This window comes from Gobio gobio (genome assembly GCF_949357685.1).
Source record: "Gobio gobio genome assembly, chromosome: 20".
Classification (NCBI taxonomy): Eukaryota; Metazoa; Chordata; class Actinopteri; order Cypriniformes; family Gobionidae; genus Gobio; species Gobio gobio.
The window spans coordinates 43,804,660-43,830,782 of record NC_137113.1 but is presented as its reverse complement, the minus strand read 5'-3'; the positions used below and the strand labels follow the sequence as shown (position 1 = coordinate 43,830,782).

The following is a 26,123-nucleotide window of genomic DNA, read 5'->3' as shown; positions in this document are numbered from 1 at the left end:
AGTCGACTGGGTAAGTTGCCAGTTGGGTACGATATAAAATTTTATTAGTACCGGTACTTTAAAAATGACAGCACTCTAATAAGAGCAGTATTTCTAAATCTGCGTCAGAACAGTCAAATATATACGCGCAGCTCAGGAAAAGTGTGGCGCGGCCGGGACGTGCTCATGCGCTGCCGGACTCTCACCTGAAGCGCGCTCAGCCACGCACACACCTTTCACTCAGACAGAGCGCGACGCCCGTTTCGCGGATTATTGGGTTTGAATTGTAAAAAATCTGTAAAAAATGCACGCCCTGGCGAGTATTCGGTTAAACGCAGTCGGATATGTCTTTAGTGAACGTATACAGAGTTGAATGAGAAATCGGGTGTTACAATGAATTTGGTCCGTGCAGCTCTTAAAGGGCCGGACCTAATATTCTGTGTGAAGCAGGGCAGGGCAGGAACATGCCGACCAAATGAGTTTTTATAACCCTAAAACAATGAATAGTAAGTTGTCATATTATTCAATTACTTTTACAGTTTTTTGCCATGGTATCGATTTAGTATCGGTATTGAGGTATTTTAGTCTGGTATGGTACCTAAGTCATAATTTTGGTATTGTGACAACACTATTCTATATAAAAAGTATTTGCTGATATTCTTTTTTTTTTATATGTTGGTTTACAAATTTGTACCTTTTTACATCGTTACTCTTTTAGTTTTACATTTATACTTTTTTTTATAGTACACTACTGAAGGCCAACGTTGCAAGTTAAATTAAATGTTTTTAAGTCAAATTGTTGAAATTGATTGTGATAAATTAGTCGATAGATAAATCGATATAAAAATAGTCGTTAGTGGCAGCCCTACTTCGCATGTCAATTACAATTTACAAAAGGTCTAATTTTTTTGACTTACAGGTCTCGTACAACAATGGTTGAGTAGTTTGTTCCATTACTTCATTTTTGCAAATGAACAGGTTTACAGATCCTTTTCACCTGAAACGGCACACAAGATGTTTAAAATATGCCACTGTTCAATGAATTTTCCCATTTCAATCGAAATCCACGTAACGTAAAATTTCCATGCAGATTCCGCAACAGTTTAATTCGGTTACGCCGATTTGCCGTGTTGATCAACAATAAAACTGCTTGGCTTGAAAGCGAATTCTGTGTGAGCTGAGCTTCATATATAGCTACACTTTTGACAAGGGATGTTTTTTTCCATGCAACATTTAGCTAATGCGCCACGCATTCATTTAGCATACTGAAGAATACGAACATATTGTTGCAATAAACCTGTGCATGGGTTAGAAACCTCAACACAAATGACTGACAGAAACTCTACTTCATTTTGACTGAATAATGTTTATTAATTCACCAGGTTGCAACACATAAAACTTGATATTTCTTCCCAGCCCACTATATTATCTCCATTACGGCTGCTCCAGAGCCCTCGACACTGTAAACTCAAATGGTAGAAATGCATGCTAATTGTGGAGCCATTTTATGCGGAAACAATAAAATTGAGCTTGTATGTTTTGGTGTTATCTGCAACGAAAGCACTGCAAAACAGAGGGCAAGGCTGATGTATCATAACAGATCTGGAGTTGGTGGCTGGATAGCAAAGCAGAGGAACCTGCAGTCTGGTTCTGGAATGAAGCCGTGTTTGAACAGGCCGCACTGGGATCAGTATGAGCTCTGGTTCTGGTTCCTGTATCCTCCTCGCTGGTAGTTCTGTTTCTGCTGGTAACCGCCTTTCTGATCTATAGCAGTGACAGAGAACAGAAAGAGAGCGATATTGAACTTCAGAAGTCAAACGTGTGGCATTTACTATTCATATCAAGACACTGAAGCTGCTTTGAGGTTCTCAAGGAAGAACGAGACAGTGAGCAAGAGAAAAGAGATGGGGCCTTTGAACAACCATGGACAGTTGGCACCGCATTCATTGGTAAAGTTAGAAATGAGTGAACAGGCGAGTAAGATGAAGAAATGAATGAATGATTAACATGTGCATAACCACCTCGTTGGTAACCACCTTGCTTCTGTTGGTAACCTCCCCTCTGGTCTCCAGCTGCATAGTGAAAAGGGTTTAGAGACACAGGCGGACAAGCACTTTCACCCACACAAAGCACTTCAACACACTTTTGCTGCATTTCTCAGCAGGCACATCAAGTGACCACAAGTGACAAGCACACAAGTGTACAATCTGAGTGTGTATGGATTGTCATATACTCTATCATGGTTGTGTGTTCAGATGGCTGAGAAAATGATAATTACCTCCTCTCTGGTAGCCTTGCTTCTGTTGGTAACCACCTTTCTGATCTGTGTGACAGTAACAGAGGTTTAAGTCATATATATGTTTGTGTGTGTGTGTGTGTATTAGTGGTGGGCATAGATCATTTTTTTAAATCTAGATTAACCTCACTGTAATCTTGGAATTAATCTAGATTAAAATGGCTCATTTGAATTCTGGCATTCAGAATATGTGCTTGTAAGTGATTGTTAGTCTTTTTATAGTTTGAATAATAAATAACTTCTGTCCCTTTAAGACCTGACGCACGCATGGATCCCAAACACTGTTCCTGTGAGCTGGTTACGACTGTGTTTACGTTTAAACTCACCAAGATGGGCATTGAGACATTTTTGAGTGTATTTGACCATTAATAAGCTGGAAAAAGGAGCTCATTTTTGCACTTGTATGTCAGAGGCGGCTTTATTACGGTATGTGTGTGTGCACTTCAGATGCGAGTGCGAAATCTGCAGGAATTAGTAGAATTAACGGTATGTGCAACCCCGCGCAAAATTCAGACCAGTCACACCAATACTAACACGCTGTCATGAGGAAAAATCCAGCAGAACACGCATTCGCAATGTTCAGAGGGTTAACCGGACTGAATGAGAGGAGGCGGGTGCGTGTCGACTCGCTGTTGGTCGGAGAGGAGAGCGCAGCTGATATCGATACTGTAGTAAATGAGTATCGTATCGTTTCAGATATTTCAGTATTGATACATAGCGAAATATATTTTTGACAACACTAGTAGGCATTCACACAGGTTCGAAGACTCGTTCTCTCGCCCCTACAGTGCAATTCGGCTAGGTATACATCCGCGCTAAAATATCAAGGTGAAAGTCATCATAGCTTGCGTTGAATAGACCCAGCTCCCAACCCAACTTTGAGAATAGATTAACAGCGATACACAGTGTGTATGTGTGTATGTGTGTATGTGTGTATGTATGTATGTATGTATGTATGTATGTATGTATGTATGTATGTATGTATGTATGTATGTATGTATGTATGTATGTATGTATGTATGTATGTATGTATGTATGTATGTATGTATATATATGTATATATATATATATATATACATACATACACACACACACACACACACACACACATACATACACACAAATGTATATATATATAGCAATTGTTTTAATATATTTTAAAATGCAGCAGGTTTACTAGGCTGCTGTCTAAGACCTGACACACGGATCCATTATTCTGTTACACGTGCGTTACGTTACACGTCACTGTTTACGTAAAACATAAATTACATTATTTTGTATATATTTGACTATTTAAGCGCAAAAAGCAGCGAAAATCGTATTGTGCATCTATTCTGCTCAAAATGAGTATTGGAAACATTTCAGAATCGATATGTATTGAAAATCAATATTTTTGACAACACTACATTGCACTTAGTTTATTATCAGATGCCTTTTTAAAAGACTACAATTGAAAAATTTATATAATTCAACCAAAGTGTGTGTGTGTGTGTGTATGTGTGTGTATGTGTGTGTGTGTGCATGTGTGTGCATGTATGTATGTATGTATGTGTGTGTGTGTGTGTGTGTGTGTGTGTGTGTGTGTGTGTGTGTGTGTGTGTGTGTGTGTGTGTGTGTGTGTGTGTGTGTGTGTGTGTGTGTGTGTGTGTGTGTGTGTGTGTGTGTGTGTGTGTGTGTGTGTATGTATGTATGTATATATATATATATGTGTAATTATTTATCATTAGTATTTGTTATTGTTGTAACAATTATTCATTATTACTAATTCAATTATAAAATGTATACAATTAATTAGACATTAAATATTATAACATTTATTAAATTAAAAAAATAATATATAACAATTAATTATATTTTAAATTATTATTCATCAACTGTTAACATGTGCACCAATAATGTGATTCTTTATAATAATCAGAGAAAGGACTGTTTATATGACGAGCGAAACTCTTCTTTCCTGTTTACATGCAATTTTTATTATTCCGATTGATCGCCAAGAAGTGTGGTTATTTTTACCGCCATAATGCGCATACCCTATAGCACAAATGATGAACTCACATACAGTAGAGGTGTTACTGGCCAGTTTTAATCCACTTATGTCAAATGCAAAAAACATTTCTGTGTACTGGATATTATTCGGCGTTCAGCATAGCAATGCCGGTGTAACTGGGGTTGCCTACTACCATCTCTGGATGAAGATAAGGAGCAGAGGCTGCGCAGCCAGTTGTGTTGAGAGAGTTCAGCCATTTGGAGTGGAGGGAAATAAGTTGTGCGAGCACGTGCACTAATAATGTGATTAAGGCGTTTAGATGCCTGTTTGTTGCGATTAATATAGGTGTCCGCCATAGTTTAATGCGATTATGGTGATTATGATTATGAGCTTAATCACATTAGTGTTTACATGAGGTAAAGTTTAATCTCAATATTGGCAAAATCCCAGTATAATCGCATTATGAGGATGGATGTAAATGTAGCCATTATTACTAGTTAAATTATTATAAAATTAAATATAAAGAACTCACTGGCACTTATTCCTTAAAAAATAATTAACAATTACAGTCATATTACATTTACAAAACTAATATAATAAAGGGATTTATATAATAACTGATCTCTACATGAATTTGATTTTGCTTTTCTAACACCAGCATGTCATGTACCTCTGTTGAAGTAGCCTCCATAGACGCCCTGTTTGAGGTCGAAGACACGTTCGTTGTTCTCCACCAAGCCGCCCAGTTTCTCGGCCAGCTGCAGGGCCATGTTCTGCAGGGATGTGGGCTCTGTCCTGTGCATCACCACCGTCTGAGTCGGCTGGTCTAGAGATGCCTGACAGAGGAGAGACAAATACATGAAGGTACCAGTATGGATAGAGGATGGAATAGTTAGGGTAAAACTGATTGTTTTTCTTTTACCATGAGTTCTTCATTGATGATCATCTTGCTGATAATGCTGTGCACTGTGGGTAACTCCAACTCAAACATCTCTGACAGAGTTTCCATACTGTAGAACAGAGGGAAAGAAAGTGATGAAGAGATGCAAATACACTGGAACATTTAAAACATTCAAAAGGGCAGTTCACCCAGAAATAAAAATACTGACATCTTTAGTAAATGAGAGATTTTTGTTATTTTTAAGTGAAGTAAGAGTAAAATTATGCATTGTGCGTTGATCACATGTACCTGATTGAGTCATACACGCTACTGTAGGTGAAAAGGTAAGTGCGCAGCGATTCCTCCTGGATTTTCCTGTAGGTTCAGCAAACACAACCAAAAAATTAGCTGAATTTAAATGTAAATGATGCTAAAATGTTATCAAGCATCAAGACTCTCTCTACCTGACGAGCATTTCCCGCACACACTGGGTTTCTGGGAACAGATCCCACACTTTGCTGTTCATCTTCTCGTTGATGATGAAGGAATGGCAGGTTCTCCAGTCGCCCATCTTCATGGCCTTGCTGGCGGCCACAACGTGCTCCCTCATGCTCTCAGGGGGACCTGGAGAGAGAGGTCATTCATATTACCGCAATTAAAAGCTGATTTGTAGCTCCCGTCTCTCCTCGTTTCATCCTCTCACTCACCCAGCAGTGGCTGTCTCTCGCCCACCCTCAGCTGGTGGTGGAACTGTTTGCTGATCATCCTGCGCCGGGCATCAAACTCGTGGGCCGCCATGTACGGGATCTCCAGCAGCATGGCTGACACCAGGTATACACACTCCAAGAGCTCCAGATTAATGTGCATATGGAACGGCACCTAAAAGACAAAACATGAAGGCATGTTGATATCTTGTTAGTTAGCTAGAAACTATTTAATGTAGGTTTGAATAAATCTGTCTTGAAAACAAATTACAGCCCTTATAGAACCCCTTACAACTGCTACTAAAACAAATGTCAGCTCTTCTAGGATTTCAGGCATCAAAGTAAACAAATGGAATCGTACATTGAACACGAACCACTGCGATGATAGATTTTAAAAGGGCAAACGGTCAGACCCGTCTGTCAGGTGTGATGTGGCTTTACCTGTCGCCTCTTCTCGATCTTCTCCTGCTCTGCGTTCCTCTCCTGCATGTTCCTCATGAGGAGTCCCTGTCCCAGCAGCTCCTTGGCTCGGCCGCTGGACTGGATGTCCAGGAGGGCGTTGTGGGCGTCTTTGATCATGCCCTGACGGAAAGCACAGATGCCCAGCTGCACCATGGTCCTGTTGTACAGGATCTAAGAGAGAAGAAAAGTTCAGCGAGGAAACCACCTCAAATCTCACCAACCAACTGTTCTTCAGATAGGAAGTGTTTGTGTACCTGGACAGGGGGGTCGGCGTGCTGGATGTTGTCTTGTAGGTGGCTCATGAGCATGAGGTCCCTGGCCTGGTACCAGCGGCTGTGCAGGGCATGATGGTAGATGTGGCACAGGATGGCGCAGGTACGGATGCGGTCAGTGCGGTCTTTGGAATAGATAAACTTACACAAACGGTCCATGATGATTGCACTGTCCTCTCCCTCGCTCTCCTCCTGATCCTGCTCAGACTAATAGACAAAGAGGTTAGAAGTTACAAATGTCCACACATGCTCTTACATTAAAAATAAGGTGGATATCGTGGATACGAAAAACTCATACAGGGGCATTTTTGCCACCATCTCTTGAATACTCTATTGTTAGTGAGTGACATACTTGACAATGTCAGCATCCACATTGTTAAAACAACAATTATGATATTATCAGAGATGATACACATCACATACCCCTAATGGATCCACAAAGCACCTTTCTCCATTAATGGCGGGCACTCACCTTTGTCTCTCCCTGTAGGCCCAGGCTGCGACGGTGGGCTTTGTAGTCGAACTTGTAGTACGTGTGCATGATTCTGCGCAGATAGACGCGACACACTTCCTCCGTGCTGCCTTTAGTCTCCAGATACTGCAGCAGGCGGTCAATGATGCCACACACATGGCCCTCGTCCTTCAGGTTATCAACATACTCTGCAAGCGTGTGAGAGGAAGCGTTATCACGACACACTCTGTCCTAAAGTGCTTATGTGAAATCTGTCTGTACTCACCCTGAGAGTGAGGGTCTGTGTTCTGCATGATTTTGGTGAACTCCTCATCCATCCGCTCCACCAGAGTCAGAATACAGCCACGTACACGGAACGGCTGAAGAGAAGAGACTCAGTTCATAAATATCCTTACTGGTCACATTAACTAAATTTCACAGGCAAAAAAGGTCCATTGTCAATAGTGTAGCGATGTATGAAGCACTGCTCACACAGAAGTCACTTTTAAACCAAGCAGCTTTCTGTTGTTCAACATGGCGAATTCGTGTGACCTACTTGAGTAAGCTAAATCTGTGTGGGGAAATCTTTCTCCCTCACATGAAACACTTAAAATGAATCAAAATAAAACCGAAATTGCAACATGGCTTAGTGCAATGAATAAACCGCAAAGGATGGATTAAAGTTTGAAAATGAAGAAATGAAGACACCCAAATAATACTAAAATAATACAATACTAAATATTAGTTTACATTAGTTTACACTGCATTTCGTTGCCTTGTACTGCATTTCATTGCCTTGTACTGCATTTCATTGCCTTGTACTTGTACTTGTGTAATGACAATAAAGTTGAATCTAATCTTACATGACATTTATATGACACTTGTAATTGGTCGAAAGTTAGCATGAAATGCTGTTCACGTGACATGTAATACTAACCTGGTCAGAAACGGCCAGGTTCTCGCTGTCCTCTGCAATGTTTTCTCCAATGAAGATGTTGGTGTTGTTGAACAGGATGTCCAGCAGCTCATCAATGCACTCCAGACACTTCTTCCACATATCCGCCTAAAGAAGGGTGAAACAGGGCATGATGTAAAGGCGGGAATACACCACACAACTTTTGCCCCGATTTACACTCTGTGCAATGATGTATGATGTGTATGATATGTACATACTAGGGCTGGGAAAAAAAAATTGATTTAAAAATCGAGTTGGTAGGTCAAATCGATTCATATTTTCAAAAAATCGATTTTTTTTATTTTTTTTTTCTCCCCCTCTGCAGTACATACATTTTGCATTCGCTAAATCTTCCTTCAGGGTTTCCGTAGCACGCTCAACGGGCGGCGAAGCCCGGCAGTGCATGCATACACAAACATGGCAGAACCAGCCGGCGAAAGAGAGCAGCTCCTTCCAAAAAAAATTTCTTCGACTTCAGTCGTGTGGAGTTGGTTTGGATTTACGGCATCTGATGAGGAACAGACAACACCTCGATGCAAACTATGTCTTAAGGCTGTTGTTGTTGCTGGCAGCAGTACGACAAATCTGTTTCAGCATTTAAAGCGAAGACATGCGGCTGAGTGGGAGAAGTGTTGCCTTCTTCGAAAAGAAAACCACTCTAGTGGCGTTAGCGCTAGCCCCGCGTTTGCAAAGGAAATAACTCTTCAACAACCGAGCTTGCCTCAAGCCTGCTGTTGTTGATAGGCTCATTTTCCTTGCAAAGAATGTTTAAAATGCAATTACATTTTTTATGGCGAATGGTGTTACTGTTTACATGTTCAATTCAACTAAGACGAGTTACCTCAGGATTTTTTTTTGTTTATTAGCTCAATCCAAATACAGTATAAATAATTTGGATGTTTAACAATCTTTGTTGCACACTGCACACTTTTCAGTTAGATAAAGGGTTTGCCTTTGCAATTTTATGTTGATGCACTTGAATTAAATATAATAAATATATATTTTTAAAATATATGTACAGTTTGCAATTATTTTGTTTTAAATGGGGGGCGGGAAAAAAAAAATCGAATCATAAATCGAGTTTTTTATTTAAAAAAATCCCAGATTTTTTTAGGGGAATCTGCGCCGGGCCGTCAGTGAGAGAGAGAACTCTGATTGGCTGTTCAGCTTAGTGAATGAGTCAGTGCACGAGAATAACAGCAAAACCTCGAGCAAAGAATTAAAAACGGTACAGACAGAAGGCTGTTCGAATTTTACATCATCGTACATGGGCGAATATTTTAGTATTAACATGAGCGGAGTGGAATAAAGAAAGTGATCAGCAGGATTCATATTCAAAACAGTAAGCACGCCTGCTTTATTTAGGGTTTGCATATCTGCAGCGTTGGTTTCCCTTTTTGAATGACGAATATATCTGCAGAAATGGACAGTTGCCTCATTTATTTCAAAACACGGCCTCATGAAGCTTCGAAGCGTTATGAACCATTGAGTCGAATCAGCAGTTTGGATCGCCAAATTTCAGCAGTTTGGCGGTTTGACACGCGATCCGAATCATGATTCGACTCACTGATTCATAACGCTTCGAAGCTTCATGAGGCCGTGTTTTGAAATCGTCATCACTATATAAGTCGTTATTTAGGGTTTTTTTGCGCACAAAAACTATTCTCGCCGATTCATAAAGTTATTGTAGAACCACTGTAGTGAGATGGACTTTGTAACAACGTCTTTAGTACCTTTTAAGGGTCTTGAGAGTGTAAAGTGCATTGTGCCAATGGAGGCCTTTCAGAGCCATCAGATTTCAACTAAAATATCTTCATTTGTGTTCCGAAGATGAACGGAGGTCTTACGGGTGTCGAACGACATGAGGGTAAGTAATTAATGACAGAATTTTCATTTTTGGGTGAACTAACCCTTTAATTATAGATCGTGGCCACATTGTAATATCTGTTCCCTAGTTTTAATAAAATGAGAGAACGAATTAGTTCAACGTGGCCACGATTTACTTAACCAGGGAGAATGAATTAAGAAGTTGTGGGAACAAAATTAATTTGTGGCTAAGATTTAGAAAAGAGAAAACGAATTCTATATTCATGGGAACAAAATTTTAATTCGTGGCCAATGGCCATGGTATATTTTTGTCTGCATGTCATGAGAGCAGGGCTATACGATAGACCTACCGTGCCTTACCTATTTACAGGGTTCTTGCAGGTTTCAGAAAGTCAAATTTAAGACCTTTTTAAGACATTTTAAGACCACAAAGATTGAAATTTAAGACCTATACGATGCATTACCAAAATTATTTAAATCAAAGAAATAATAAAAAAAAGCAATAAAGCAATGACATTAGTAACCCTCCACAGCCAACAACGTGCCAAATGCCCAAAACCTTAGGCCCAAAATGAAAATAGGCTAAAACAAACTTGCCCTCAAATAGAATAGATTACAAAACAGCATATTAATAGCCTAATAGAGATTGAACAGGGGATGCACTAGGGAGATAGGATAAACTAGGGATGCACGATTTGGGGAAGATATCTAATTGCGATTATTCTGGTTAAAATGCAATTTTTTTAAAAAATTTTTTTACAAATTAAAAGTGAATGCATATAACATTTTATATATTAATGTTTATATATTAACGAGACTAATAATAATGATTATATTCAATAAATACAAATATTTAACAAAATTAGAAATATTACTATTACAATAACATTTTAATTATTAAAAAAATTTAAAAATAGAGTATTTAAGAATAAATATAACAATATAATAATAATACTAATAAAATAACATTTATATTTTACAGAAAACTTATTTTACAAAAAAAACCCTGCTGGGTTACCTGTTAATATGCAGACAGCCTATGACTAAAAATCATTAGAAAGGTCTAAAGATTTATTGTAAAAAATAAATAAAAAAATTAAGAAATTCTGTGCTTTTTATCTGTGATATCAATTTCTTAAAGTCTATGTATTTAATATGAAATATGAGCCTCTTATGCATCCACTGTGGGGCAAAAACTGTACATTGGAGAAAAACATATGGGTTGTCATATAAATTTATTTAGAGAGAAGTATTATTTTTTATATAGAGTGCCGAAGTAATGACGTCACTTTGTAGGCCAAAACGCGGAAGTGAGTTAGCATTTTAGCCCTATGGGTTCCCTCGCCCTAAAGTCTATGGGTTTTTTGAATGGGTTTTTGCTAAATCGCCTGAAATAAGGTCTGTGGTTAACAAAGCCTCTATATATTTTCACGTTTTAATCTATGACATAAAACACACTAGTTATAACCTGCTTGTGATTTTTTAAGACTTTATTGTGTCTTAAAAACGATGGTTGCTAACAAGTTGCTAAAAGGGACTACATCCTTTGGTGGGGTCTTTAGACGTCATCGTGACAAACAGGCAATCTCTCACTAGCCCGCGTTTCAGCCTAAGAATGAAGTACTTATGTGGCGTGAATAAATCGCGCTATTCGTGCAAAGTTGATGCTTGAACATTTGGAGTTTACTCTCTTCACATGTTTGTCTCGTTGAGAAATGGCTGATATGGGCTGTGTTTACACGTCTTTTTGTGTTAAAATCTACTGTTAATGTGTGACAAAACTTAGTTTTAAGACTTTTTCAGTCGACAATGTAGTTGTTTAAAGCTCAAATCTGTGGTTTATTTATAAGAAGAGTGCCTATTTAAACATTTTATCTGGTGTTATCGGAGTTGTGAGCTCCAGTGAGTCAGCGGCGCTCCGCGCTTGTTTACCCGGCGAGAGTAGACTTTCCTCGGCCAGTCCTTCTACCGTCTGCCGCTGGCTCTGATGTCTCTGTGGCATCTCCAGCTATAATTCGTCTTGTGGAGATTTAACGGCCCATATTTGCTCTCATGGATCTATAATTTGTTCCCTGGCAAATCGTTTAGGCTGAGTGCAAAGATAAGTTTCATTACTTGTTATTTTTAGGCTATAACTGTACGTTACCGTTGTAAGTTAGCCGACTAGCACTGACTTTGAATGTTTGACTGAATTGTTTGCTTTATTTCATGTGTAGCTTATTATACGTTTTGTATTATTGATCATACATAAACTTGCATTTAACAAAAAGAGACTGGGTTGTGTTTCATGTCATTTAATGTTATCACAGTGATAATCATATTGTCTGAAAAAACATTAACAAAAGATAAATCTCAGAGAGGCACGCATAAACAAAATTAGTTTCTAACATTGGGCAATATTTCTCATGAAAAAGTGGATAAGTGTTCATACACAGCGCAGATCATAATGAGCGAGTGTGTTTTTAAATAAAGTTTGAGGAAGCTTGATGATGACGTTGATCCGCGACCATGGTGTGCTGTAGTCCGTTTATAGCCTACCGTTAGCATTTTATATCTGACGGCTTTATTTGGGCTTCAAAATGTATACATTTTGGATTAACTTGTAAAGATTATCTTGGTAGACAAAACGTGTAAGGGTCATTACTCTTTGTTTAACACAGATCTTATTTTTTGCGATTTTCCAAAAGTCTATGGGGAAAATGAATGGCTTTTTGATCGAGGGAACCCATGCGCCGCTAACTTCCGGGTTGGCCTACAAAGTGACGTCATTACTTCGGCACTATTTGTTACCCAAACTTTCATTCATACTGGAAGCCAGAGGGCGCCCTCGAGCAGAAACTCCACATTTCCCTCAGAGAAGTAATCCTTAGCCCTAATGTGAAGCGAGCGATGTAGGATAAACTGAAGATAGAAACGCTTTGACTGATGAAACGAAGACAATAAACACGACTGCATCAAGCTATGGTGTATTGGAGTTCTTCAAGCCTTCACTATTGTCATAATAATAAGGTATGCAGTGCTGATTGAGTGCAGACTTTATCACTGTTTAGAATAATATAAAGGTCTGCCTCATTCTGTCCAGAAAAATACAACGTTATTAAATGTAGACGTATTTTGCGGGCAGGTAATTGCATTTATCACGGGATTTGTAGTTTTATCACCGAGTACGTGTACCAACACCCCTAGAAAGAACTACAACACCCCGAACGAACGCTCTGAGGGCGGCGCAGCAAAGACTCTAGAGCTCCGCTTTCGCGATTCGATACTTTTTTGCTTCAGTGTAACGTTAATAACTTTCTGCAGCCAGCATTTCTGGAAATGAACGAGGATAACACTTTTTTTAAGACCTAACTAAATTAAATTTAAAACCTCTGGCGAAAATCTGGCCGTTTTTAAGACGTTTTAAGGCCTTAAATTAAAAAAAATAATTTTAGACATTTTAAGACTTTTTAAGACCCCGCGGGAACCCTGTATTTATCTATTAATTTGTTATCGAATGGTGTATATATAGCTCACTTTTTGCTGCACTGCCATGTTTGCGTAGCACATCCTCGTGCTTTCTGGCAATGTGCCGCTTTAGATTCCAATATCTTTGCTAACTCTCACAATCTCTCCACACGCCCTTTCAATTTCTTCTCCCTGCTTGTTCTTAACTTTTATTTTTTACTGTGCATTTATGTATAAGCCTCGCAACTTCATTAAAACAATATTTGAACTCCATAACCCATTGCTCCACTATTGCTTAGCTATTTCACAGATTCTAGATCTAGCAAATCACCAAAGGGCATTCTGTGTTGAGCGGGTTGAGCGAGCGGCGCTGAGCGGACTGAAAGAGTTGAGCCGAATCTTCAGAAAGGCGCTCACCGCTCTAGAGGAAATATTATCGCTACGCTCCCCGCTCCGCTCACATGCTCTGATTGGAAGAATAGAGTAAACTCTACATTTACTATATTGGCACCGGGTTTCGGTACCCAACCTTAATAATAGGTCCTCTTTAAGCTGAAATGCTTGATGACTGTAATACCATCAGAGAGCTTCTCACCTTCATGAAGGCGGCCAGGTTGGGGTTGTAGTCGTATAGGGAGGCGATGATGTTGAACTTAATCTTGACGAGGATGCCTTCGCCGAGGTTATTCTCATTAGAAATGATAGCTAGTGCGTGAAGCAGCTCGATCTGGGCAGCTCTGCATGACAAGAGAACCAACATTTGTGTTTTGTTTATGCCTGTTCATGTTTACCATGTAAAAAAAACAGTAGCTAAACCACCTTTCTACTTAAAGTTTGGAGCCAGTAGGAATTTCTTTTCAAAGAAATTAATACTTTTATGCAACAAGAACACATTCAATTAATCAGAAGTGATAGTAAAACATTTATAATGTTACAGAAGATTTCTATTTCAAATTAAAGCTATTCTTTGAACTTTATATTAAAAGAATCCTGAGGAAAACCTCAAGACTTCAATGAGGAGTTTCAGAAAGTTCAGAAACAGTGACACGGTTTCTACAAAACAAAATCATCATTGAATGATTTCTGAAGGATCGTGTGACACTGAAGAATTCAGCTTTGATCACAGGAACAAATTACATTTTAAAATATATTAATATAGAAAATGGTTACTTTAAATGGTAACAATTTCACAATATTACTGTTTTTACTGTGTTTTTGATCAAATAAATGCAGCCTCTGTAAGCAGAAAAGACTACTTTTAAAAACACGAAGAAATCTTAATTTTATTTTAAACTTATTTAAAACTCTTGAATACACATGTGGACAAATATTATTTTTCAAAAAAGTAGTTTTATAAAGTTTATTTAATGTAATCATGAACGGAAACCTTGCCAACCACATAAAATGATACATTTATCTAAAATGATTACTGACTTGGACACTGTCATGAGGGTCTAGCAGCTCCACTCACTAAAAGACTGATGATGTTTTCATACCTGTCTGTTCCTTTCTTTCCTCTGGCCTGCAGGATCTCTTGCAGTTTCTTGATCACCACAGCAGTATTGATTTCTGTGCCTTTGGCGAACATCTTGGGCTTCTCCTTCACAAGCGGCACGCCGCCCTTCACCTTCTCCCATCCTCCTTCCTCTCCTTCTCCCTCTTCTTCACCCTCCTCTTCTGCTCGCTCCTTCTTCTTGTGTCTCTTCTTTTTATCATCCTTCTTGCGGTCAGACGGCTTGTCACCATCTAGAGCTCTGTGAGGGCAAGTGAGTGTGAAGTCTCAGTGAAGAGTTTAAAAGACACTTTCTGCGCAAGTTGAATACGGAAGGCAGTCCGCAGGAAGCTAGATATACTTTAACGTTTAACTTTTCTTACACAAACCCATCAATTCACTTCAGAAGGCCCTTTATTAACCCAAAGCTGTGTGGATTACTTTTATAATGGATGGATGCACTTTTTTGGGCTTCAAATTTTGGGCTGCCATTATAAAGCTTGGCTTAGCCAGGGACATTTTTAATATAACTCCGATTATATTCATCTGAAAGAAGAACGTTATATACACCTAGGATGGCTTGAGGGTGAGTAAATGATGGGATAATTTTCCACCATATTCTGACCTCCGGCGGCTTCACTTTTCTTTAGCGGAAGAGAAGTCGCGTTGTCCATATTTTTTTACGGCCTATGTACACAACATGCATTATCTTTCTCAAGTATTTACATTCCAAAAATGTATCGCCAGCGTTTTTCGTGACGTTTTTTGGCAGGTCTTGAGTGTTCACACCCAAGCGATTTTCACTGGCGATGCGCAGAGTGAACGTGCAAATTCAGTAGATAGCGCTCCCGTTACACATGGTGGTGCTGCGGCACTTTAAGCTTCTGACACTCGCTTGTCACACAGAAGAAGAAGAGAGACAGTATTTACGTGCTTGCCAAAACCATAGACATAATGGCCCTCATTTATCAATCTTGCGTAGAAACGGGCGTATATGTTGGCGTAAGATTATGCTTACACTCCTCTCACCGCCTGACTTATGAAGCTGTGCGCACCTCTGAAAAACAGGTGTATGCAAAACCTGCCCTTGATAAATGCCGCGGCTGAAAACGATCGTCATTAGAATAACACACCCCTATATATTCAAGTCTCTGCCTCACCCACGCCCTCATTTTACACCATGGACACACGGAAAACGGCAAAGAAGCGAAACTTCTCCGACGTGGAGATCGAGACCATCACCAGGGAAGTGGAAAAAACTATTTTTTTATTTGGGAGTTTAAAGAGTGGGATTAAAGGCGCCCACAAAAACAAAATATGGATCCAAATTACGAGTACTGTTAATAGTGTGGGGGTTGAGAAGCGCACTCCAGCAGAGGTAATAATGTTTTATTGCTTAATATAGACCAATAGTGATCAAGTTAAGTATGAGCTTTCTTGTTTATTGTAGGTGAAAAAAAAGTGAGAGTCATTACCTATCACAATGCATTATTTTACAGCACGTGTTTTGAAACAATTAGCATTTAATTTCGTATCACATCACATCACATGTATTGGGGTGTACAATAGTGATGATGATGTGATGTGGAGTATCATTCATTCACATTAATAATTGCATGACAATTTGTAAGATTCTTCTTCTTATTATTATGATTTTTATTATTAATGACGCTTACTGTTATTTAGAAGAAGAATGTCGTTATTATTATTATTTATTTTATTATTATTATTATTTAAAAGAAGAAGAATGTCATTTTTATTATTTTGTCAGTCTGAATTAGCCTATTTTCAGTCCCAGTCCGTGCGCAGCTGCCGGGCCTAACCCTGGAACATCAGGTAAAGCGCACAGGCTCGCAACTGGAGGAATACATATGCCTACAAATCAAATACTTTGGTAAAGTCTCACAAATTAAACATTGAAGTCCATGTTGCACAAAAATAAACACTGAAGTTTACAATTACTATGTTGTTATTGTTGTTTTTTTACAGTGGGTCATAATATAGCATATCTTCGTCAGTGCGTTTTGTGGTGTTAGGAATTGTTTTTCTGCGCATTTTCGCACTAACTCAAAACGTGCGTACACCACCTCCTGAGCTGGCGTAGGATTTGAGCGTGCCTTACGCCAACGTCCATATTGATAAATCTCAAAGTCACCGTGGTTTTGGGTGTACGCTGGAAATTTGGTGTACGCACTTTTGATAAATAAGGGCCATTATGTCTATGGCCAAAACCATTCACACACTTTTTGCTAACTGGCAAGCAGCATTAGCAGCTCATCTTCTTCTTTGTCTACTTACTACTTCTTCGTCGTATCAATGTGTGCTCGGCAAGACCGTTTTGTGCTTGAGCGCCACCAAGTCATGTTTTATTGTAACTTCAGCTGCTCCAGCCACGTGAACAAAAGCGCTGATCTAATTGGTCGGCCAGTTTTTAAAGCGGCGTGTCAAAATAAAAAAACAAACCCGAGGCCTGCCGTTTTGAGCGTCGGTGTGCACACTCACATTGGCGCCCTTTGTTTAGTCATGAGGTTTTAAACGTTGGCAATAAAAACATGCGCGAAAATCGTCCCGGTGTGAACAGGCTTTAAGACGGGTATTTTGACATAATTTTGTGTGTATTTGACTGTTTAAGTGCAGTAAGACACTAATTTTGGTTGCGAATCACAAGCTGTTTGAGAGGCGGCTTTATGTTTGAGCCACTTATACAGATCAGTGGTGCATGCGCTTTTGGTGTGAGCATGAAACCTATAGGAATAAATAAAATTATGTGCAATATAATCACTACTTAACCAGAGCGAATGAGATGAGTGAGTGAGAGGCGGTGGGTGTGTCACTTCGCTGTCGAAAAGAAGAGAATGAGAACGCGCAGCTGATGTTATTGCCTGTGCCGCTGGCAACAAAACGGACATGAGACTGACCAGCCTGTCACCGGTTCAGGCATGTGGAAAATCGGCTGATTCCGGCCCCTGGCCGGTCGATCTGTGCATCTCTAGAATAAAATCAGACACTCTCCAAGGCGTTTTCGTTTTGTAAAGCGAGAGACATACTCGATAATGTCAACTTGCACATCGTTAAAACAATAGTTATGATATTGTCTGACTATACATATCACACTGCTACGTAACAGCTTTGAAGGTTGAAGCACATACTTTTTGAGGAAAACCACAGCCAGCGACGCTGCAGTTCCTTCATTGTCTTCACTCTCACTGCCGCTGTCCACTGAATCCGAGCCCCATTGTTCACTATCATCATCACTACTCTCCGACTCTTCATCCTGACACAAAGACAAAGTGATGCATCATGAAAACAAGTTCATGGCAGTCACACAGTCATTTACCCCCAAAAAGACTTTCTGAAACGGTCTTACAAATGTTGAGTGTTTGGACTTACAGCAGCGCCCTTGAGGAACTTGCTGGCCTCTGGTGCCTTCTTCTCCTCTTCTTGAGGCTTCTTCTTCATAAAGCTCTTGGCAGTGCCATCATCATCATCATCATCATCATCATCACTATCCGAGGACGACCCTAAATATCACACGAGCAAATGAATAAGACTCGAGACACACCATTCAGTCTTCCATAATACAACTTCATGGCAATCGACAGCAGCTCAACGATAAACAAGGGAGGCTAACCACTGCCAATGTCATCCTTCTCCTCCTCTTCTTCAGCTGACTGCTCAGGGTTCTGCAATAAAAACAAAGCAAATGTGAGACTGACAGCAAAACCAAAAGAAAAAGATAATAAAACATGTAAGCATATGGTATAAATGACTTTTTTAATTACACAAATAACCATTTATGACAAATGTAGTTAATTCTCATGAAAGTAAAGACACAACACAAACATCTTTATCCTATTAGATATGTTCTTGACAGATTTTGTGAGGTTTACATATAAACAGTTTTTAAAACCAAATGAATGACCTGCAGAAGTAAAATTATTATTGTATCATCCAGAAAAATCCCTTACAATCTCAGAATAAATCATGCATCTCGGATTCTTTTACTTAATTAAACAGGCTGGTGCACACATTCAACTGCAAAAAGGGTAACTGCAAGCTTCAAAAACTCAAGACATGTTTTATTCAATACATGTGCATTAAAATTGGTTTATGTACTAGTATGATAATGTGTTTAAATTCAGGCAATAAAAAGATTGTGCTGGTACTAGTCAAATATATACTGAATGTGTGTACCAGCACAATAATCTTTTTATTGCCTGAATTTAAACACATTATCATACTAGTACATAAACGTGAAATGTTTTTAGTTGTTTCTTCCTGTGACGTTACAACCCAGAGAGAAGACACGCCAGATACAGTTTATTGTGCAACCAAATTATCAATAATATCCAGAAAAAAAGATTTTATGCATTATAGAGGACTTTTAATTATAAACTAAATTCACTAGGACTCTTACTATGAAATGTCTATGCTTTACTACTTCCAACTGCACATTCAAAAAGACTAGTGAGATAAAATATACCCTCTGGCAATCAACTACAAATTATAATACAATCACCATGAATTAATTCATCAACAGTAGATGATTGTAAATGTGCGGTAAATGTGCACAAAAGGTGCTGCATTTTGACTGAACATGAAACAATCAAAATTGTATTAAATCATGGCTAAGTGATGAAGTTTATGATCATGACCAAGTTTAATTATCACATTAGTCCATATTGTGATTCCTGCTTATCTGCCCCCAAATTAGGTTTGGGTATCGTTTAGGTTTTTTTCGATACCGGTGCCAAACCGATACTTTTAAAACGGTACCAGTGCCTAAACCGATACTTACAAAAAAAATAAAAGAGCCACAAAACGAAGAGGATGACATTAAAGAATGTTTTTTTATATGGAACAATTTATTAAAAGTTTAAAGTATACTTAAATATATAAATAAATACAAAACACAATTTACTTAAATTCACAGTAAAACATAAGCCCCCTGACCCAACTACAACAGGCCTAATTTAACACTAAATAACAATTACACTAAAGTACAAATAACAGCAACGTAGTCTGTATTTTTGGCTCAGCTTTATTTTGAAATATGACCATATTATCTGGCTAAATATTTTAGAACGCATCGCCTTATTGTTTCCATGGCGGCGCGTCATGCTTCTCACTTTTTTTCTTTTTAAATTAAAATATTCACAAACTTGTTAACTATGTCCCGAACTATATTCAAATATGTGTGAGGGAATGTATGTTAGTTGATCTATACTGCGCGATGGGTGGCGCCATGTTAGTTAGCGCCTCAGAATCGAATCTGTCGGATTTACATCACAGTTATATTCATCCTAGTCTCACGAAATACATGAAAGTAAATGACCGGTGAACTGGGAAAAGAATAGAGTAAACTATAGTTACTATATAATGTGTATCTGATATAAAGACACATAGTCAAATTATAACTGTCTGAAAGGATTGTTATTGCCACTTCCATAGACATCAGTGTGTATTTTTTGCTAGTACTTATGAGCATTTAAATGTCTGAAAACTAAAATAAACATGATGTGGTTGAAAACACTGAATAGTTGTGATATGTGACAATCGCTGAGCTTGTCGGTCTCTGGCTCGGCGGCAGCCAAAGCGCAAAAACACGTTTGAATTTAAGTGGCACCGAAATCTGCGTTCTGATTCGGTCCAGTTACATACCGCTTATATAGGTACCCAACCCTACCCCAAATATAAGACATCTTAAAATTATAATTAAAACCTTTGATGTACTATTTAAGATTTTATTTGATCAAACTGGATTTAAGACTTAAGGACCTGCTGAAATTCATAAACATGCTCATATACAAATAACATTTAGGGCTACAGTTCAGTACCTCTTTATAGCTGACAATCTCTGTTTCAAAGTCCCTGTTGTATTTGCGGATCTTCTGGCGCAGAGTGCTCAAGGCTTTGGCGTTGTTTTTGTTCATCTTCTTCTTCCCCTCCTTGTCCTCCCATAGCTATAATGAAAGCAAACACTGTTGATTGCTCATGGACAAGCATTAAAGGGTTAGTTCACCCAAAAATGAAAATTCTGTCATCGTTTACTCACCCTCAAGTCAAACCTGTATGAATTTATTTTGCCTGCTGAACACAAAATATGATATTTTGAAGAATATGGTTAAGCAAACAGTTGATGGACCCCATTGACTTCCATAATATGAAAGAAAAATACTATGGAAGTCAATGGAGCGCATCAACTGTTTGGTTACAGACGTTCTTCAAAATATTAGGGATGGGCATTTTTGTCAATTTCTCATTTCGATCATCGATAGGTCTCAAAAACGAGTACTCGAGTAGGCTACTCGGGGGCGGGGCATGTGCAGGGGGCGGGGCATGTCCGTCATTAAGATAATGAAAACTGTTATGAAAATGGTTGTTAACAATAAAAACGTGACATGAAAACAGGTGTATGAAAACATGAACATATAAAACAAAAAATAACTGCTAGATTATGATGCATTATGATGTCTTTGAAAAAGAAACATCTTTATAAAATGACCGTCTCAAATAACTTATAATAACTGATTATAAGTCAGTAATATCGAGCATTGCCTTGGAGCTGAAACTGTGAAATAACACCAGCCTGCAGAGCTTGCTAGCTGGTTAATAAACTCAACCAAACGCACCCTATATCAATATTAATATGAAGATTATTATGAACCTATTACGACATAAATCAACACAAAAGGACGTGAATGCGCACGTGAACTTCAGCGTGCTAGATTTTACAGGCTATGGTTTGAAACGGAACATTTTGAATGCGCTCTTCCCTTAACAACGCTGATACACGGACAGTGAAAGCACACAGAAACATCATTTTATTAAAATCCTGTTCTCATTATAATGCTATGACAGATTGACTCTGCACATCATGCACTTAATTTTATTATTCATGATCGAAGCGTTTACAGACATCACTGCGTGTTTTCAAACTCATAACGAAAAACAACTTTAAATAAACTAGGTCTACTGTTAAAAAATACGAGAACAGTATAGCACTGCTGCATTACTAATATCAATGATTCTGAGAAAGAAATAGCCTGTCTAAAAAGAATATGACTGTCTCTAAACCATCATGTCGACTGTCAAGCATGAAATATGCGTTTGAGCTGAAACTGAAGAGAATGAACAATAGCCGGTATAACGGCAGCGCTTTGCTAGCTTATTAAGCTCAACCAAACGCTTCTTATATTAGATTAATCAGATAGACAACATAAAAGTAATCTTACAACGTGCATCTGCAGAAAAGGACGCGAATACGCACATGAACTTCACGCGCTAGTCTGAGTGTTCTCGATAGTTTCTCTGTGGATCAGCTGATACACGGGGAACTAAGCACAGATCATTTACAGCATTCTAATTTCCATCGTGTTCTCATTATAATGCTATTATTGGCGCTGCACATCTTGCACTGACCATTCAATGATCACAGTTATTCCAGACATCACTGCAGCGCACGCCTCAGTTTCACTTTATTTCGCCGCGGTCTGGAGGCTGTATAACGCTAACCAATGAGACCTCCGGTGCCGTGCAAAACAACGCAATAACCAATAAAAAAAAGAGACAAATATTTTTTTCTCAGGGCGATCATCGTTCTCATGATCGATGATCACTGTCACGTTCGATTACTCGACCACTGTTGCCCATCCCTACAAAATATCTTCTTTTGTGTTAAGCAGAAGAAAGACACTCGATACAGGTTTGGAACAACATGAGTGAGTAAATAATGACAGAATTTTCATTTTTGGGTGAACGATCCCTTTAATCGTGTGACTTTAGATTGCCTTCTGGCTCCAGTATGATTACAGACCTGGTTGAGATAGTCCTCCAGATCAGCTAGCAGACGGATGTAGAACTGCGGCACACCCTCTTTGTCCACGATGGCCTTGCTTTTGATGAACGCTCGACACAACTGCTCAAATTCCTCCAGACATTTGGATATATCTCGGATCTTCATGGCATTGCGGATCGTTTTGATAAAGTTGGTGAGCTCCTCAAACCTGAAACGCAACGGAAATTGATGCGTTTATAAATGAGGTCAGTGTGAACGCTCCTTAATTCTCGAGGCCTGACGTTGTGCGTTGGCATTTCGCGCTCACCTCTTGTCCTTGGCACTGCGTACCACTCTTTTGGTGTCCTCCTCATCATCGCTCAGCAACAGGGACCTAAAGAGACAATGGCAGTGTCACTACTGCATCACAACTAATCACATAACAGAGCCCTTTTCACATTTTTTGGCTTCTCAGAAGCATAAATCGTCATTAATGGGTAAACTTGTAGAGTGGTAAACAGGAGACTACGACAAACTTGATTTTTGCGTTGCTATTTGTCCATTGGAAAGAAAAAGTTCCATGATATAGTTAATTAAAAGTCGACCATTGTATTGTTTTTTTTACAGATTAATCGCCACCATTAATAGTTTTTAATAAATCCATTGCAGATAATTAGTTTATTACCAATTGCTGCTCTGGGGAATTGCAATGATGAATACAGTGCTGACGATCATACAAATAACTGCGATTAATGATTTAATTGGCTTTTGCTCATGTCACTTACAGTGTAAGTCTAATACGTTTTTTTTTTTAAACTTGGAATTGTATAAAATATAATAAAATTTATACCAAAAAAAATGATTTACTTTAATCGTGTGAAATTTATAGTTATTTATAATATAATTTCGCTTATTTGGATGGCAAAATGTGACTGAAATTTAAACTGCACAATTATTGCAGTTCTCAAATAATTGCAAATAGATTAAATAACAAAGATCAGACAATTATTCAATAACTGCGAAACGTGCAACAATTTAATTTAGTTAATAAAAACAAAACATTCACATGTTAAGTTACTGTTAATTTTCAAATAAAATTCAGAACGATTTTATATTAAGTGGAAAGATTACGTTCATAATTTTGAATTTTTTAATTATCAGTATCAGATTTTATTGCTTTGGCATTTTTCACCCTTGCGTGTACATTATCTCAATGTATTTTATATGACAAAAATAAAAATAATAAAGTGGTCAGTAGTGATAAACCTTAGATATTTTTTTTGTATTTTAATTTATTTTAGTAATTATAAAACATTCTTATAGTTAAATATTAGTTAATATTAGGAGAAAAGTTTTTTTTCTTTCATATTTATTCTTTAAGCTATCAGCCGTTTAACTGGTTATCGTCATATTATACCACTTTAGTTACCGGCAAATCAGGAATCAGCAATAAGTCAAATCTCAGGTGGATAGCTAGAAGTCTGTGAAAAGGGTCCATACAGAAACACAGACTCACTGCTTATTGAAAGTAGCCCCGGTTGCTTTGGGGGTGATCTCATCGGCGGACGAGGATTCCTCCGACTCACTGTCGGATTTGGCGAAAAAACGTGACATAACAGGCGGCTGTTAACACTGAAATGAGAAATACAGAAATTGAACAATACTTTCCCAAACCTACAAGGCTTTGTTTACAAACAATTAAACATACAAGCCTACAGCATCATATTTGATACATGAATTCCTGTATTTGAATTCAATTTTGGTGAAAAATCTGTTGAAAAAGTAAAAGATCTTTTAGTATAAGTGTAAACATATCCACATTTAGCTCGTGGTTCACAGTCTTTCTGCTGTTAAATCGTTTACTGATTTTTATAAAGTAAATGTAAGAACAACTTTCATTTTGTTCTTAAAACTTAAATGTACATTTTCTTGGAAAAATTTATCAAATATGATCAATAAGGCTTTTGAGAAAGGTTTATTTATACATATCACAATCATCATTGTATTGGATTGTAATCTAACACACTATGATTATACAACACTAAACATTTAAATATCACCTTACCAATACATATTATTGACAGATACAGATTGACAACTGATATTTATATACATTTTTTGCAAGTAGTCTGTTATACATTACAAGCATCAGCACTTTTTGGCCATATCAACATTATCAATTTGGATATTTTTGTTCATTTTGTCCCAGTGAATAAAAGGTGTTGTTTTTCTTCATAGAGTTTAAGCTTTATATTTTTACTACCATACAATATGCATCAAATATAATACAAAACAACGTTATAGAGAATTATTTGTTTTTTCTCTAAACATTCACTAAACTTAAAGAGAAAAATAGATTTCTCTTACTATTATTTCATACATCATGGTTTATATGTTTAATGGCATAAGTTAGAAAATGACTAGGAAGTCTAAAACAAAACCCTTGTGTAGTTGCTAAAATAAAAAATGAATAAATAAAAGTAATAAAAGCTCTAAACCAGAGACACTACTGGAGCTACTCCATTTGCTGTTGAATGAACTGGAATCCCCTCACTAGTTCACAACTGATAAAAGACCGTTGTTCGGAGCATTAATGGAAATAAACTAGAACCAATACGGTTTTTGGTGTGAATGGAAACATATGTGACGCAAAATAAATGACTACAGCGTAGTTACATCAGCTTTCGTGTAGACATCGACGAAAACGTGCCAGGACCGGCGGTTTCAGGCCTAACGGGACCATAACTGCATGTGTAAGCCCTACAGAAACGACAGATACCGCCACTGACACACACCGAACGTACCTGTTATCGGCTGGAAACGTAAGATTCCTCGTTTGTGAATTCCCTTGGTGTATATTTTAGATCCAGATTTGCAATTTTGTCAGCACAATCGACGGCGTGCGTCAAAGACCTGTCGGCTACTTCCAGAGAGAGGAAGCGATAGAGACGCGCCAAACCTACAGGACACATACTCTACCGCCACCGGGTGGCCTGGAGCAGAACTACATGGTAAAATATTTTCTTATGGCTTTATTACCTGCCCCTTCAGAAATATTTCTAATTATATATATATATATATATATAATTAGAAAATGTTAAAAGTTGTGGAAACAGATGCTTTTCTATTAAGATTCTTTGATCAATAAATCGTATTTATGCGATTCCAACTTAAAAGCGTTAATGCCAATTTCTAAATTAACACGTTACCACGTGACCGCTGAGTTGAGCGTTGCGTTATGCTGCCTTCACGACTATCAGAATAATCGTAAACACTTTTTTCCTAGTTAAAAAAAAGGACACGAACACCCTCTCAAGTCAAAATGTGAATGCGACTTCAGAAGTGGGAAGTAGGAAAGATAACTATATTAGCGTCCACATTGTTTATTCTATCTGCCTGCCGCTTTAAATGCTCGAGCTCATAACAGCAGGATGGAATCTGATTGGCTGTCAATGTTTTATCGTTCATCAGCTGGATAAACAGTTCTGAAAATGATTCCGACGATATCGTTTATCTATATCGTTATAGCTGTGGTGTGAACTCTGCTATTTTTCAATATTGAGAACTCTCTCTTTATCGTCCTTGTTGTGT

General features: G+C 38.1%; 1 protein-coding gene across 1 annotated transcript; it reads right to left on the bottom strand.

Moving 5' to 3' along the window:
* Positions 1-1,321: 1,321 nt before the first annotated feature.
* eif3c (eukaryotic translation initiation factor 3, subunit C) lies at positions 1,322-25,509 on the bottom strand. Its single transcript, XM_079801626.1, has 23 exons — positions 25,337-25,509; positions 24,049-24,164; positions 22,861-22,926; positions 22,572-22,761; positions 20,593-20,718; positions 18,387-18,438; positions 18,146-18,276; positions 17,905-18,029; positions 14,760-15,017; positions 13,859-14,000; positions 7,972-8,097; positions 7,321-7,414; positions 7,056-7,243; positions 6,566-6,790; positions 6,291-6,482; positions 5,853-6,024; positions 5,610-5,769; positions 5,455-5,520; positions 5,188-5,275; positions 4,936-5,101; positions 2,258-2,302; positions 2,001-2,051; positions 1,322-1,743 (listed from the first exon to the last, which is right to left on the bottom strand). Exons 2-23 carry the CDS (start codon positions 24,144-24,146, stop codon positions 1,667-1,669), a joined length of 2,838 nt encoding a protein of 945 aa, XP_079657752.1. The 5' UTR covers positions 24,147-24,164; positions 25,337-25,509; the 3' UTR covers positions 1,322-1,666.
* Between the last annotated feature and the right edge of the window lie 614 nt (positions 25,510-26,123).